Here is a 16,631-nt window from a genome sequence, read left to right as displayed (position 1 = left end):
TAAAGCAAAGAGGGGAACTCTCCAAGTCCCTTTTGCAAACAGGCCCCCGGAACAAATGATTAATGCCGAAATGCCTATTGACAAGACAGCTAAATTCCAAGTGATCAAGGATATTCAAGACCACAAAATCAAATGCAGCTAGGGAAAAGCTGAAAACAGAATTAACGGTCATAATAAAATGAACTGCTACAAATTCTGAACATAAATGGCCTACTGTTCTTCTAGCCTATTAAATTTTGACATAAATTTATAACCAAATTCCCAAAGGTATTTCTTTTTGGAAAAAAAAATGCTAGAAAGTATGTAACATTACTTAATAAAATTATGTTTTAAATATATTAGGTATGAAGTCAACAAGTAACAGGATGCTTTGGTTTGTCTTAAATCGATTTACAGCTTTGCCAAGGGGACAAGCCACATATCTGCACGAGGGGCTGGCCAAACATAATGCAGACCTTGAAGGAGGCAGGATAGAGCACGTGCATTCCAGACTCCCCCAGAAACCAGAGTGACTAGATTCTATCATTACTGCAGTTGAGTGACAGGCACCTGGGGCATCCAGTATACCATTCTTTCTGCTTTTATATGCACTTGAAATTTTGAGTTAAAGGTAAAACAACAACAACAACAAAACTAGTCCAGTGGAAACAGAGTCCAATTTCTAAATCTACAAGTGAAAACACAAAGATCCAAACGGCATATGCACAAATGCAGTGGGCATGTATACCCATGAAACAAAGACTTGGAGACAGTCTCTCAGGAGTGCTGATGCATACGGGCACATGCACCCCAATGTTTGTAGCAGCGCTTTCAACAGTAGCCAAGTTATGGAAAGAGCCTAAATGTCCATCAATTGATGAATGGATAAAGAAATTGTGGTTTATGTACACAATGGAATACTACTTGGCAATGAGAAAGATTGAAATCTGGCCATTTGCAGCAACGTGGATGGAACTGGAGGGTATTATGCTAAGTGAAATAAGTCAGGCAGAGAAAGACAGACACCATATGTTTTCACTCACATGTGGATCTTGAGACTTAACAGGAGACCATGGGGGAGGGAGGGGAAGGAAGGGGGAAAAAAGTTACAGAGAGGGAGGCACACCATAAGAGACTCTTAAGGACTGGGAACAAACTGAGGGTTGGGGGGGGGTGGGTGGGTGACGGGGGAAAGTGGGTGATGGGCATGGAGGAGGGCGCTTGTTGGGGTGAACGCTGAGTGTTGTATGGAAACCAGTTTGACAATAAACTCTATTAAAAAAAAAAGAAACAAAGAATCGGAAACTCCATGGCAAAGTGGTAGGGAGGTAAACGGGAGACACTTTCATGTGAAAGCTTTTACATACCAAGTTCCTTTTCAAAGAACATACGCAAGAGGAGACTAAGAAAAACACAGTAATGATTTCCCATGTGCCAGAGTCATTGCAAAGGTTTTACGTGCAGCCGAGAGTCTGCCGTCCTCAGCAACTGCTCCGTTTCACAGATCAAACTGATGGAGCCAGTCATCCACTACCGAAGTCAGTGCCATTTCTGAGCACTCAGAGTGCATTAATTCTAAGTTTAAAATAAGTTTTATGCTTCAGTATGTAAGCCAAAACAAAGTATGTCCCAGACAATACATTTCTGTCTCTGGATTAAATGTACTGATTTCTCCTTTTAAAGTCTTCCGAAATACAAAGAAAAAGCCTATAAAACTGCTCTCCACTCTAATTCTTTTAATAATGCTAGGGATATTGGGAACACAAGATCTAATTTAATTGAGAAAGAACTGGAAACCGAAAACGGTCTCTGCTTATGGTGTAACAAGGTGCTAAGGGGCAGCATACAGCTGATGAAACATGAGTGCAACAATGGGAGGTGTGAGTGGCGCTGGGTTTTCACAACGACGATCTTATGCAAAAGCCAGGGACATAAAATGCAGGGCACCAGCCTATTTCCCAATAATCTGGCCCAAGTCTGCTTTCACACTGGGCATACATACATTGTTATATACATACACTCATATTCAGGGTTGGAAAATATTGTCAAAGAACTTTGTTCAATGCATAAGGAACAAGTCTTACTCCAGAAGTGCTGAGTGCAGGAACAGATGGGGCAGGGAGAATTACTAAAATAGACGATTGTGAAAACATAATCAGATATGTATGCATATAACCTAGATTCTCATTCTTTGTCAGTTTACGGCTATTTTTTAAAATACCCAAACTATACAGCTTTATTTGACGATTATACCTCTGAAAAGAGAAAAAAATATACTATAGGAAAAGACTGCCAGCATATCAATTAATTACATATGAAATACACAAGTCCACAGTATTACTACGTACATAAAAGTACACAGTATTATCTATAACCTTACAGAATATAGTATTATACTACAAAATTACATAGTATGCCTGCAAATGTGTAATAATTACCCATTTAAGAAAGTGCTACGTGAGAACAAGGACAAAAGTTAAATCAAACGTTAATTTGATTAAATGACAAATGTGTTTTAAAAAAAAAAATCCTAACTTGGTAGCATCTCTTTTATTTAGCTCTAAACCCTATGGTTTGTGCAAACAATCCTTACAAGTATACAAGCCATTAATGCATAAAACATATCCGTTCTCATAGACAGGCGGCCCGGATGCCTCTATTAGAAAACTGTCCGACCTCACATGAATTTTTGGATCTTTCAAATACTGAAACCACAAAGCATCTGCGCCTGTAATTTGTGGATCCATTTTAAGTTTACAGGGGTGGATGGAGCACAAAGCAAAATAATAATAACGGCCAAGAACCTGCCACAGCTTTACCACTTCACTGTGTATGCAGCACGTCCTCAAACCTGGTCAGATTAAAAGAATCACATGTGAGGGGCGCCTGGGTGGCGCAGTCGGTTAAGCGTCCGACTTCAGCCAGGTCACGAACTCACGGTCCGTGAGTTCGAGCCCCCGTCGGGCTCTGGGCTGATGGCTCAGAGCCTGGAGCCTGTTTCCGATTCTGTGTCTCCCTCTCTCTCTGCCCCTCCCCCATTCATGCTCTGTCTCTCTCTGTCCCAAAAATAAATAAAAACGTGGAAAAAAAAAAAAGAATCACATGTGATGCTTGTGTGTTTAACTTAATTTTAATTCCACGCTATTGCAGAATGAAGGGTGAAGAATAATTCTTGCCTGGGAAACCCACATTTGGTGACACGTTTTATAGAAGGAAGCCCGGCAAGGGAAATGGTTTTGTTCAACTTATCAAACAGGCAGATTTTGTTTTGTTTGGTGATCCTATTAATTTGCAGACAAAACAGCTGTTCGTTTAGAGAAAGAAAATTTAAAAAAACAAAACAAAACAGGGAACACATGTTGTTAGCTGTGGTTAACACTTAGGAAAAAGAGAGGATAACCCATAATTGAACTGAAGAGATTACAAGCACAGCCATATTCACCTGACTTTCCCAGCGGGGAATCTCTGCCCCTGCTTGAGGCTGAACCTGTTCCAGACCCGCCCCCCCCCCCTCCAGAGACCTGCTCCCCAGGTGAGTCAACCCCCTGCTCTCAGGCCTACCTTACAAAAGGTGCTCTGACTGGCAGGGATCCAGAGGACAGCAGGGCCTATGTTTTCATTTCTCCCCTTAAAAAAGGAGTAATAATGGTGGGGCTTGTATAATCTCTCATTTAACAGATGGTATTTAACTTGAACAGCCCACACTTGTAGGTTCCTATCACACAGCGAGGACACGCTCTAAGACTGGATAGGTAGCTTTTCCTGGACCGTTCAGGTGTTGAGAGAGCAAAGGCTGGATTTGAAAGGTCTGTCCGGTGAAGCCCATGTTCCCCTTTCCTGGCAGTGGACCCCTAGGGCTCCCTTATTGTATGATCTTCTCCACACCAGGATGATCCTTTACTTTACCTTTTCACGCTGACCTCTGGAACATCTGAATCCCCTTCTCTTCCTAATCCAACCTACCCTCGGATACAGGCCAAGTTTTCTTTCTTTTTTTTTTTTTAATGTTTATTTATTTTTGAGACAGAGCATGAACGGGGGAGAGGCAGAGAGAGAGGGAGACACAGAATCGGAAGCAGGCTCCAGGCTCTGAGCTGTCAGCCCAGAGCCCGACGCGGGGCTCGAACTCATGGACCATGAGATCGTGACCTGAGTCGAAGTCAGACGCTTAACTGACTGAGCCACCCAGGCGCCCCATGGCCAAGTTTTCTAAAAGCATATTGACCGAAGAACACTCATGCTGAAAAACAACCCCACAGCTCTTATTTCCAGAATTAGACCTGAGATCCCCAGATTTCGAATCAAAACCTTCTACTTTCCAATTTTCTGAATTCTCAATTTATCCAGTTGTATATTTATGAGCGACTTGAGCCAAGCATGGTGTCTCGCCTCTCAGCCACACATGACACAAAATCTGACCCTGAACAGCACTCCGTAAATATTGGCTGAATTTGCCTGAATTAACTTTGGGAAGGAACGAGATTCTTTATTACACTTGCAATTAAAAAAAAAATTTATACATTGATTTATTTTTGAGAGACAGAGTGCAAGTGGGGGAGGGGCAGAGAGAGAAGGAGACACAGAATCCGAAGCAGGCTCCAGGCTCCAGCTGTCAGCACAGAGCCCGACACGGGGCTTGAACCCACAAACCGTGAGATCATGAACTGAGCTGAAGTCGGAGATGCTTAACCGACTGAGCCACCCAGGTGCCCCTACACTTCCAATTTTTTATTCTCCCATCCTGAAGCCTTTGGTTTAAGTAAAACAATGTTGTTGTTGTTGTTGTTGTTTTAATCTTACTTCATTCAAAAGAAAAACAGGACAATAAAATCTAAAAATTGCAATAGTTGTTGTAGGCTTCGCTGTATATTTCAAGGGGAGTATGATCCTATGTCTGCTCTATTTATAAGACTCCTAGTTCCTTAGAACAATCTAACGGTTGGGGTAATGTAACAGTTCATTAAGGCAAGTGGCCACTTTAGGCTGTTAGATGATGAATAATTCATACAGTTAGTTTCAAGCTGTTTCCGTGATGGCAGCACTTTCTGTGTCTAGCAGAGAACAGAGGAAAGGTCCTGCTTTCCACCACAGGACCACAGAGGAAAGTAATAATTGAGCGAGTATCTGTTGTGGTCAGCAACCCTTGCGGACGAACCAGCCCAAAACACGGTAGCTTCAAACAATAAGCATTTCTTAGCTTGCACCGTTTCTGTGGGTCTGGAATCGGGGAGTGATATGGACGTTTATGAGGGCGCTGTTAAGATGTTGGCCATGGTCACACGAAGGCTCCACTTGGCTACGGGAAGCACCTCCAGGAGGTCCATTTTTGTGTCTGACGAGCCAGTGCCGGCTGTGGGCAGCAGGCTTGAGTTCCTCACCACACGTACATCTCCACGGTGCTGCCTGAGGGGTGCCGGGAAGGCGGCAGAGTCGGGGGACCCTAAGCTCACCCCGCCCCACGCTTACGACTAGATAACCACTCACGCCCAAGTCACATCCCCACGATACGGCATCTGGCTTTACTGTAGCAAGTATGCAAGGTGGAAGTCACGGGTCTTCGCGACCAACCCTCAAAAGTCACACGCCATCATTCCTGTGATGTCCTCCTGGTTGCGGGTGTCAGCCCCGCAGAGTGTAGGAAAAGACTAGGCACAGGAGTGAGTGCAAGTTCCGCTGGAAGGCAGCCGGGAGGCTAGCTAGCTACCACGTAATCATTCAGAATTCCTCACTATTCTGTGGGTTAACTGGGCAACTCTCCACAGGGTGCTGCCGGCCAGACTACTGCAAGGAAGGCCGCAAGGATGAACCAGGCCTTGCGTGCACAGTGGTAAATAGTACCACTCTCTGTTGTCTCTGCGTCAATGGACACTGATCCCATCATGAGGCCCCACCCTCACGACCTCATCTAGCCCTAATTAGCTTCCAAAGGCCCTACCTCCAAATACCATCACCTTGGATGTTAGGGCTTCAACATATGAAATTGGGGGGGGGGGAGGACATAAACATTCAGTGCATTGCAGTCCTCAATACATATTTGATGAAGAAATGAAAGAAAATCCTCAAATAGTACTGACCGTGTTAATAAAACAAACAAACAAAAAGGAAGTAAAGAAATGCAAAGATTTGAAGGGTAACTATTATGATTAGAGAAAACAGGGCATTTATGGGTACCAAGAATGGATGATTTGGGATAAAACACAGATGAAACAAACACTCAATTTAAACCCCAAGTTTCAAACTATCTTCCCAATCAAACTGCATAAGGGGTTTTAACCAGGTACAAAAATAAAAGACTCAACTTTTACTTTATGTGCCTAATCTTGCTCTTGAACAAGGATATTGCTGAAGAAATCAGGAGGCAAAAATGACAATATTGATAACAAAACAACCAAGAGCAGGCAACACAAATTGAGAGGAACATGAGAATACGAAGGACATGGACTAGATAATTCACCATCGAAATAATACTATTTGGGGGCGCCTGGGTGGCTCAGACGGTTGAGCATCCAGCTTCGGCTCAGGTCATGATCTCGCGGATCATGGGCTCGAGCCCCGCGTCGGGCTCTGTGTCGACAGCTCAGAGCCTGGAGCCTGTTTCGGATTCTGTGTCTCCCTCTCTCTCTGATCCTCCCCCGCTCGTGCTCGGTCTCTCTCTCTCTCTCTCTCTCTCTCTCTCTCTCAAAAATAAATAAACATTAAAAAAAATTTTTTTTTTAATAAGAAAGAAATAATACTATTTGACACGTCACATTAAACAAAGCATCAACACATACACTGTGCAGCTATACACGCAACCCGTTGGAAGAATAAATTTAACAAGTGAGTTAAATTGGTTAGCAAAAGGTCAAAATGAGGTCATGGTCATGAGTTCAGTCGGTTTCGTCTTGTCATCGGACCACAGACTGCTAACAGCTGCCTCTCCGACTCAGCCAGCTGTCTCTAAAACATCTGTGTTTTGGTCACAAGAGGGACTGAGAACATAAAGAAAAAAATTATTCATCGCTATAAGGAGAAAAATAATCAGGAAATGAGTAGCACTGTAAACGGTAACTAATAGTATTGGTTTCTGCTTATGTTTTAAAAAAAGGCATTTGGACAATGATAGATGCCAGAATACAGTGGATAAATATCTTCGTGATGCTGAACAAATATGCCATTTCTAACTCTAAACTAAGCCATTGTTCAATAAGCAGTTAGAAATAACCAAGATAATGGTCATCCAACAAAAATAATAATATAGGAATAGAGATACTTTGGTGGAAGGATTCGTTATCAACAATGAACCCAGTTAAAGCCAGAACCTGCTGGGGCGCCTGGGTGGCTCGGTCGGTTAAGCGTCCGACTTCGGCTCAGGTCATGATCTTGCGGTTTGTGAGTTCGTGCCCCGCGTCGGGCTCTGTGCTGACAGCTCAGAGCCTGGAGCCTGTTTCGGATTCTGTGTCTCCCTCTCTCTCTGCCCCTCCCCTGTTCATGCTCTGTCTCTCTCTGTCTCAAAAATAAATAAACGTTAAAAAAAATTAAAAAAATAAAAAAAAAAGAACCTGCCACTGTGATTATTATGGCAATGAAATGGACTGTAGTATTACAACTTTGAAAATAATAAATTACTGTAACTTATAAACCCTGTGAGGAGACAGAAAAATTGAGGAGATAGAAAAATTGTGAATATTATTTCTCTTGGCATTCCTAGCAAGAAAAAAAAAACAAAACATTCAATACTGCCTAAAACAAAAACATGGGAGTCAAAGGAATAAAGGAAAAGAACTATTTTCCAACAATACGGAAAAAATTCAATCTTACAAAAGAAAACTATTCTTTACTTCAAATTATAAAAGAAAACTATCAGAACACCTACAAAGCGAGAAGTAGCAGGAAGACCTTAAAACATCAATAAGGAATATTCCGGATACTTCAGGATGCACCACTCAGTAAGAAAACGTCAAACGCTATTTAAAAGTTCTGAGTGAACATCTCTCTAACCTCCCACAGTTTCTCAAAAGCCAGTTACAGTCGTGATACACTATGAATTCTCTCAGCTGCCTACTCTCCAAGCCTATAACTTGTCTAATGCACTGCATCTTTCTAAGTCCATTATGTTGGGACTATGGCCATTCTTCTATTTCATCCCCATGCCATTCACTCTTCACCCTTTTTCTGGCAAAAGCCCCTCTCTCCATTCCATCTGGTTGGGATGTCAAACAGGCCACATGCCTTCAAGGCCAAGGTGGACCAGTCCCAGTCTACAAGCACTGAGTCCTTGTAGATACGGTAACTGACACACAGGTAGGTCCTGCTTTTTTGGTCCAACCAAAATATTCTCCATGTGTAAAATGTTTAGTGGGTTTCTGTCACCTGGCAACCGAAACTGCCTAATTAACCCACCCTTACAATTTTCCCATCTTTTCTTTCTTCTAAGACTCCACCTTATCCTCTGGATCTCATCCCTACTTGATTCCTATAGATACCTGAGCCTAGTTTTCTTTTAGTGGACATCTACCCTCCCCCCTAAGTTTAGCTTAGGCTTCTCTTGGCTTTTAAGTTAATTCCCTTTAAGAAAACACCAAAGACACAACAAAAAACAAAGCCTTTTCTCTTTTCCTTGAATTGCCCTCAAGCTCTCTGCCTCTAGGTCTTTCCTCAAAGAGTTCACAGATGTCCTCACCATCCATTCATGTTATTCTTCCTGTAACTTCTTGCAAATTGACCTGTCCCAGGCTCTTCCACTGAAATTGTTATCATAAAGATCAACAATGACCTGTATGCCAATTACAAGACTGTTCTATTACGAAACAATACCTGTGACTTGGAAACGGGCATGAGAAGGGGTGCCTGGGTGGCTCAGTTGGTTAAGTGTCCTACTTCGGTTCAGGTCATGATCTCACGGTTTCGTGGGTTGACAGCTCAGAGCCTGGAGCCTGCTTCGGATTTTGTGTCTCCCTCTCTCTCTGCCACCCCCGCCCCCCACTCACTCTCTGTCTCTGTCTCTCAAAAATAAATAAACGTTAAAAAAAAAAAAAACTTAAAAAAAAAAAAAAAGAGAGATGGGCAAGAGAGATTCCTGGGTGTCTCAGCAGTGACATGCAGGTGTGGTTTTTGAGAGCCGGGGCAGGAGGGGAAAAGATCTGATTCTACAGGGTGTATCTTCTGAGTAATTTGCGGCTGCTACTGACTGGGCTATTTTACAGCTCTGTAAGGGTAGATGATGTAGACATCGGATAGCAGTGCAAATGTTTCCTGTCCCATGCAATGCCAGTCAGATGGGTCCCTTTCGTAGCCCTGCACATGAACTCTGTGGGGAAAGGAATTTAAATCTCTTCTGGTCAATCTGAACCAGTTTTAGCATCTTCCAGGTCACCTCATTCATTAATGAACTGAATAAAATGTTTGATGTGTGTTCATTTTGCAAGAGCCAAGCTTTTGCACTGTCAAAACTTATACTTCAGCCTTTTGGTCTACATCACACTTGCACTTATCATTTCCTTCATGTAGAAATTAACCTGGCCTGACTTCCTGCACATGACAGCTCCTAGTTCTGTTCCTAGGTCTCTGGCCACTGCTCCTCCTCCACGGATGGATGGCTGGATGACGTTCTTTCACTTGTTCTCCTTAAATGGTGCAATTTAGCAAGATTCTTCTCCAGATTCTTCCCCAGAGGCATCATAAGGGTAAAATGAGAGCAAGCACTTAGCAAGGTAGCTTAGCACCTTGTTAATGCTCAGTAAAAGTTAGCTGGTATTAGCATCATCAACATTGTCGGTTTCTAAGTTGCTAAAAGTATTCCACAAGCCTTTCTCTCTCCCTAGATCCCCCTTTTAAAAAAAATATTTAAATGTTTATTTATTTTTGAGAGACAGCGAGAGAGAGAGAGAGAGAGAGAGAGAGCAAGTGGAAAGGGGCAGAGAGAGAGGAAGACACAGAATCCGAAGCAGGCTGCAGGCTGTACGCTCCAAGCTGTCAGCACAAAGCCTGACATGGGGCTTGAGCTCACAAAATGTGAGATCCTGACCTGAGCCAAAGTCGGACGCTTAACCGACTGAGCCACCCAGGCGCCCCACTCTAGATCCCCCTTTAAGAACAAGTCATGTGTTCCACGTATCACAACCTCCTTAAGCGCCCAGAGATACATGTTTGAGGGAGTGAGAGACCATTGGACCCTCAAAAGGTATTCATATATTTCTAATGAAAGATGTATTAAAAATGCCCCCCAAACAAGCCTTCCTCCCTGATTCCCAATCACCAGTAAGGTTCTGGTGGAAGGTCTGGGGGGGGACACCTCACCTCTGCTTCCCTCTCCCACTTGCAGATGATGGGATTTGAGACCCTTTAAGCCCAGACTCACTATCGGCATGAGGCAGCGGGGACGGCCACACAGTTCGATGGAAATATAATGGAAATATACTTCTATGTAATTTTAAATTCCCTGGTAGCCACATTAAAAAGTAAAATAAAAAGGTGAAATTCATTTTAATAACATAGCATTTACAATTTAAAAACATACACATGATGTTTAAGTCAGTATATACAAAACATTTCAATATGAAATGGATATGAAATTAATGTGGCATTTTATATTCTTTTTTCATGTAAATCTTTAAAATACAGTATTTATCTTACACTTCCAGAACACATTAGTTTGGACTAGCCACACTGGGAATGCTCAATGGCCACATGTGACTAGTGGTTACCTTACTGAACAGCATCTAGTGGGGAACTGAGAATCTAGATATAGGGTCAGAGTGACAAAGCATGACTTTTTGAAATGCAAATCTACAGTCCTTCCCCTTCTTTAAAAATAAATAAATACTTCCAATGACTTCCTGCTGTTATGGAGAAAAACCAATTCATTAAGAGGCTCATAAGTCTAAGGTTCTGGCCCTTTCGTACTTCTATGGACTAATGTTTGTTTAAACCACCTTAAGTCTCTGGCCTGCACACATCATTTTAGAAGACCTCTGTGGGTAGTGAGGTGAGACAGGCAAATCATACCAGAATTGCGAGACAAACGAGAAACAACCAAGAAGCTTACTTACTCTCCAGTCCCATAGCCACAACAATCTGGGACCCAGAAGTCTGGGACCCAGAAGAACTACCCTGTGGCTTAGCCCTGGAACAAAAAACAGACTAAGACAAGAAGTGAAGCTAGACATTAGTGGGATCGCTAAGTGGTGTGGGAGCGAATAAGGGTTGTTCTCAGGGTCGTGAAAAGTAATTTTTATAGGGTCATCATACAAATGCAAAAGCATGTGATTACTCAGAAGTGGCAGTAACGGAGGAAAACTTTAGACGCAAACTATGACACGTCATCAATTAGCCATTCAACCGAAAAAGATGATGTGGTCAACATCATTAACAGACTCTGAGTTCTAGCCTTTAAAAAAAAAAAAATTTAATCTAACATTCCGAATGCATAATCTCTATGTGTATCAAGAGAAGTGAAATGATATGAAAAACCTATAAGCATGCACAGAGTTCCAACTTATCCAACTCATAACTCATTACAAAACTGAACTAGAGCATACTTACTTAACAGCACAGAGGCTCCAGCAGGGAACCCAGAATCTAGATGTAGGGCCAGAGTGATAAAGCAAGAGGATGACTTTTTAAAATGCAAAGAGGAACTCTTTCATAGAATATGAATATTATTTTTCCAAAATGTATATTTTAGAAATGCCATATCTGGGCAAAAGTTAATTTCTTATCAATCCCTATTTAATAAATGCTTTTTTTTAATTAAAAAAAAGTTTTTTAACATTTATTTATTTTTAAGAGAGAGAGAGAGAGAGAGAGAGAGAGAGACAGCAGAGGAGGGGCAGAGAGAGAGGGAGACACAGAATCTGAAGCAAGCTCCAGAATCTGAGCTGTCAGCACAGAGCCCAATGCCAGGCTTGAACTCATGAACCGTGAAATCAAGGCCTGAGCCGACTGAGCCACCCAGGTGTCCCTTAATAAATGCTTCTAATAAGAAATATAATAGACTTAAATATTAGTGACTTTTACTTAAATTAGAAGAATTATCCTTTTACAGCATGGTTCATACTTCTTCAAGATACAAATGACTTGATATGTAATATATTGTGATGATATATATGGATGCAGTTTTGCTTCTCAAAACAGAAGAGTTAATATTTAGAGACTGTCCTTCCTTGGAGTGCTACCAAAAAAATTGTGTATATATGTAAAAAATTACATATTTTAATACAAATATTATTAACAATACACACACACACGTACACATACTTCATTAAATACTCATTTTGGATCCAAAAAGACTAAAGGAAATTTTCTAGTACATAAAAGAATACAACAAAGAAAATGTTGCCAGGTTATCTGCTGTTTCTATGAAGGATAAGGAAGTGTTGCCAAGAGGCATAAGACTAATTCCTTTAAATGTGCTTAAAACACAAACAGCCACATAACCTAGAATAGGTAATTGTCTGGAAGCGTGGGATAAAATGTCTTGGACTCGAGTTTTTTAATTTTTTTTTATGTTTATTTATTTTTGAGAGAGAGAGAGTGAGAGAGAGAGACAGATTGTGAGCGGGGGAGGGGCAGAGAGAGAGGGAGACACAGAATCAGAAGCAGGCTCCAGGCTCTAGGCTGTCAGCACAGAACCCGATGCAGGGCTCAAACCCATGAACTGCGGGATCATGACCTGAGCTTAAGTCGGACGTTTAACTGACTGAGCCACCCAGGCACCCCCAGACTCCAGTTATTTTAAACTGAATTAATAAGGAAAGAATACCCTATACAATTATAGAAAGTAAACTAGAAAAATTACAAAAAGGATGAAAATCTTTATGAATGCTTCCTGAAAGCACCGTTTTTATAAGAAAAAGAAGGAAAACCATATAACTTTCTTTGTTATAAGGATAAATCAGGAACAATGAAAATGTTTATCAAGAGAGGACAAGGGCAACTTTTTAAGAGTTTCTAAGTTTTAGCAATGTGAATGTTTCATGTTTTCAAGACATAAAATTAATAAGGAGGGAAAAACTAAAATTGAAGATAAACAGAAGTAAAATATACCAAATGGGTAACATAAATAGGGAAAATTAATTCTACCAACTTTTAAATACATTATCTTGGGGCGCCTGGGTGGCTCAGCTGGTTAAGTGACCAGCTCTTGATTTCAGCTCAGGTCATGATCTCATGGTTCATGAGTTGGAGCCCCACATTGGGCTCTGTGGTGACAATGTGGAGTCTGCTTGGGATTCTCTGTCTTTCTCTCTCCCTGCCATTCCCTCAAGCTCTCTCTCTTTCATTCTCAAAAATAAATAAATAAACTTTAAAAAAAAACCACAACATTATCTGTAAATCTGTAAAGTCATAATGAGATACATTCTAAAGATAAATGGAGTGCCAAGATATCTTAAACTTTACTCAGTTGGTTTATTGATGGTTGTAATATGATATCATAATTTAAAAAAATTTTTTTAATGTTTATTTATTTTTGAGAGAGAGAGAGAGGGAGCGAGTGGGGGAAGGGCAGAGAGAGAGGGAGACACAGAATCAGAAGCAGGCTCCAGACTTGGCGCTGTCAGCACAGAGCCCGACGTGGGGCTCGAACTCAAAAACCAGGAGATCATGACCTGAGCCGAAGTCGGACACCCAACCGACTGAGCCACCCAGGCGCCCCTGACATCCTAATTTTTTTAAAAATTTATACATATTATATATGGCAAAGCAAGTAAATATATTAGCATAGTGAGGGGCGCCTGCGTGGCTCAGTTGGTTAAGCGCCCAACTCTTGTTTTTAGCGCAGGACATGATCCCAGGGTTCATGTGTTGCAGCCCTGCATTGGGCTTTGTGCTGACAACACGGAGCCTGCTTGGGATCCTCTGTCTCCCTCTCTCTCCCTGCTCCTCCCCCACTCGCTCTTTCAGTCTCTTTCTCTCAAAATAAATTAACTGAAAAAAATAGTATAGTGGATCATTAGGAACCAAGATCGTTACTACAAGAGACAAAACATAAATATTTAAGAAGTTAAAGTAAAAAAAAACACCGAACGCGTGTGATCCCACAAGAATCGCTGGCTCTCAGAAGGGACTTACTTCTTGGCAATACTGCAAGATGTCTTCCTTGGTGCCGATGCACGTTTTGGTCCCCGATGGATCGGACTCCCACTTCCCATTCTGCACGTTCATGTGCATGTTCAGCTTGCCACAGAACATGGCAACCTGGGGTTCCGCAAGCAAGCCAGCATTGCCGTCAGTGGGCACCTAAAAAAAGAAGTTTAGGTTAGTTATCCAAATCCACAGCTCTGCGGATGGGGTTGGGGAAGGGTGGTACATGGCACAGAGCGGTACCAAAAATAGTTTATTCTCGCTTTCGGAGATTCCTCCAAGCAGGGATTAGCCTTGCCTTCAACGTTCCTTTGAGTGAAGTAGAATGTGTGTTACCTTTATCTCCAGCCACCTACAATATAGTGCTTTTTTCACACTGAAACACAGGAATTAACAAGATGGAGAAGAATGTATTCACGGAAAAGTGTATGCGATTCCCCACAGCAGATTTTGCCGTGCCTCCTGAAAAGGTTCTGAAAATAAAATAAGGTGTTTTTCTGAAATAAATATAATCACCCTGAAGGAAACCATATTCTCCTAATCATCTCCGACGGACTCACACAAAGAACAATGCCAAGTCCCTGCCTGATGACCAGGTCTAAGAATAAGGTTGTACAGTGCCTCCTGGAGCAGACGCCATGGTGTTAGCATGCTTATTAGCTAGCAAGTGGACATTATGATCGTTTGAACATAAAAACTACTGTAGAAATTTGCCATGCACAAATGTGACTGAATATGTCGGCCATTCCAATGGTTTTCCCCCGAATATTCTCTGGTTATCACTCTCTCAGGTCTTAAGAATAGATTAAGGGTGCTTGAGTCTCATCTCCCCAACTTTGCTATGGAAGGATGCAGACTCTCCGAGACTGTCAGAGTATCTGCTGTGTAGTAAGCTCTTAGTAGGTCTTGGCCATTACCACTTGGAGGCAATATACGGTTTGCCCAAAATAAAGGAAAAGGTTGCCCTTCTGTATTTCCAAAGCCTTCTGTGCACAGGTATTACCTTCACATAAACATTAAAAAAATTTTTTTTCATGTAAATATTTTAAAAAGGGAAAATGGACGTTCTGAAACGCCAAGAAGAGAGATAACAGCGAGGGATAAAAAAAATAAATAAATCCACAGGAGTAAAAGCGTTATTTGAAACCAGGGAATCAAAAGACACATTAAGCAAAGTAATTCCTCCTTTGTTAAAGCCAGCTGCTGAGGAAGCGTGTGAGACCCATGTCGAGAAGAGTTAACTGCCACCAGAAGCCATTCATGCAGCCAAGGACTGGAGGATTCTATAATAAAGCGTATCATTTCTAAAAATTGTTCACAGGAGGGAATAAAAAACAAAATACTAAAATTGCACTGAGAGATTTCAGTTAAGAAATAGCTTCTTGACATTTCTTCCCACAGAAATGTAAAAATAGACCAAACATCTGTCCGTTCTAGTCATCTTCATATATATTTTGTCCAACCACAGCAGAAGATCTGTTGTTTAAAAAAGAAAAAAACAATCTTGCACTGAACCCAGCTGAGACCCATCACAGACCTGAGTGCAAGAGCTCCTGGCAGAATCTCTAGAATCATATTTCAGGTAACATTTTCTCCATGTCTAATTGTACTCTGTAAGGCATACCAACCAGAATTTGGCCTCGACATTGCCAGATGGAACAAAACAGCAGCTGAGGCCACGGCATTGGGTCATCAACAAGAAGAGCTGGGCCCCTTGCACACCTCCCACAACTTCCAAGCCAGAACCTGGGAGGCTCTTTCTCCAACAGATTCAAAAAGCAGTCTAAGGAGAATGCTCCACAAACTTAAGTTTCACAGCTTTCCTGACGGCATAGGAGGAAGTGCAAAACCGTGATTCTAAAAATCAGAATACAAATTTTGCCAATTTTTTTGAAGTAAGGAGGAAGATAATGACACTGCAAGAAAGGCAAACGATAATCAGGCACCTATAGGTAAGGCCCTGTATTAGAGACTATGAATGTTATAAAGATATTTTTAATATATAAAATTTACTTATTCATACGTAAAATATAAGCCTCGCCTTCAGGGCATGTACAATCTAGTAATGAAATCACCACTGGATTCCCCATGATACTTTACTCTGCTCCAACTCATTCCTTGTCCCCAAGATCTCCAGTCTGAGCAGAATCTTGGTAACTTATCTCTAACTGAACAGAGAGACTATTGATCCCCCAGCACAGTTGGTAATTATTTTATTGAATGAATTTCCCCCTTGCTGGCTCAAAATTTCTCTGTACCTCAGACTCTCCACAATCTGTTCACTACAGGCTTCTACATCCTCGCCAGTTAAAGTGCCCTTCATTCTGTACCTTCTCCTCAAGAACACTTCAGGGCCAGTTTCTCTCCCTGTGGCAGCCGGCCTCCAACAAGGCCCCCAAGGATCCCTGCCTCCTGGTGTTCAAGCTCTTGTCAGTGCTATCCCCTAATGCGTAGAAGTCTGTCTGTGCAACAAATAGAATAGGGCAAAAAATAATATGTGACTTCCAAGGAAAGGTCAAAAAAGGCACCCCGGCGTCTTTCTTGCTCTCTGGGATCCCTCGCGTTGGGAGAAGGTCAGCTGCCATGTT

At 41.8% G+C, this 16,631-nt stretch overlaps 1 protein-coding gene across 7 annotated transcripts in view; it reads right to left on the bottom strand.

Annotated features, from left to right (window-relative positions):
- The window catches only part of APP (amyloid beta precursor protein), a 272,213-nt gene that overhangs the window by 195,801 nt on the left and 59,781 nt on the right, over nt 1-16,631 (bottom strand). For all 7 annotated transcript variants that reach the window (XM_027041765.2, XM_027041766.2, XM_027041767.2 and 4 more), the window contains exon 2: nt 14,032-14,199. In XM_027041765.2, the coding sequence (XP_026897566.1) occupies nt 14,032-14,199 (168 nt within the window). The remainder of the gene's footprint in view (nt 1-14,031; nt 14,200-16,631) is intronic.

This window comes from Acinonyx jubatus, chromosome C2, assembly GCF_027475565.1.
Source record: "Acinonyx jubatus isolate Ajub_Pintada_27869175 chromosome C2, VMU_Ajub_asm_v1.0, whole genome shotgun sequence".
Lineage (NCBI taxonomy): Eukaryota > Metazoa > Chordata > Mammalia > Carnivora > Felidae > Acinonyx > Acinonyx jubatus.
Note: the sequence above shows the minus strand (reverse complement) of the source record. Positions and strands in the feature narration are given on the sequence as shown.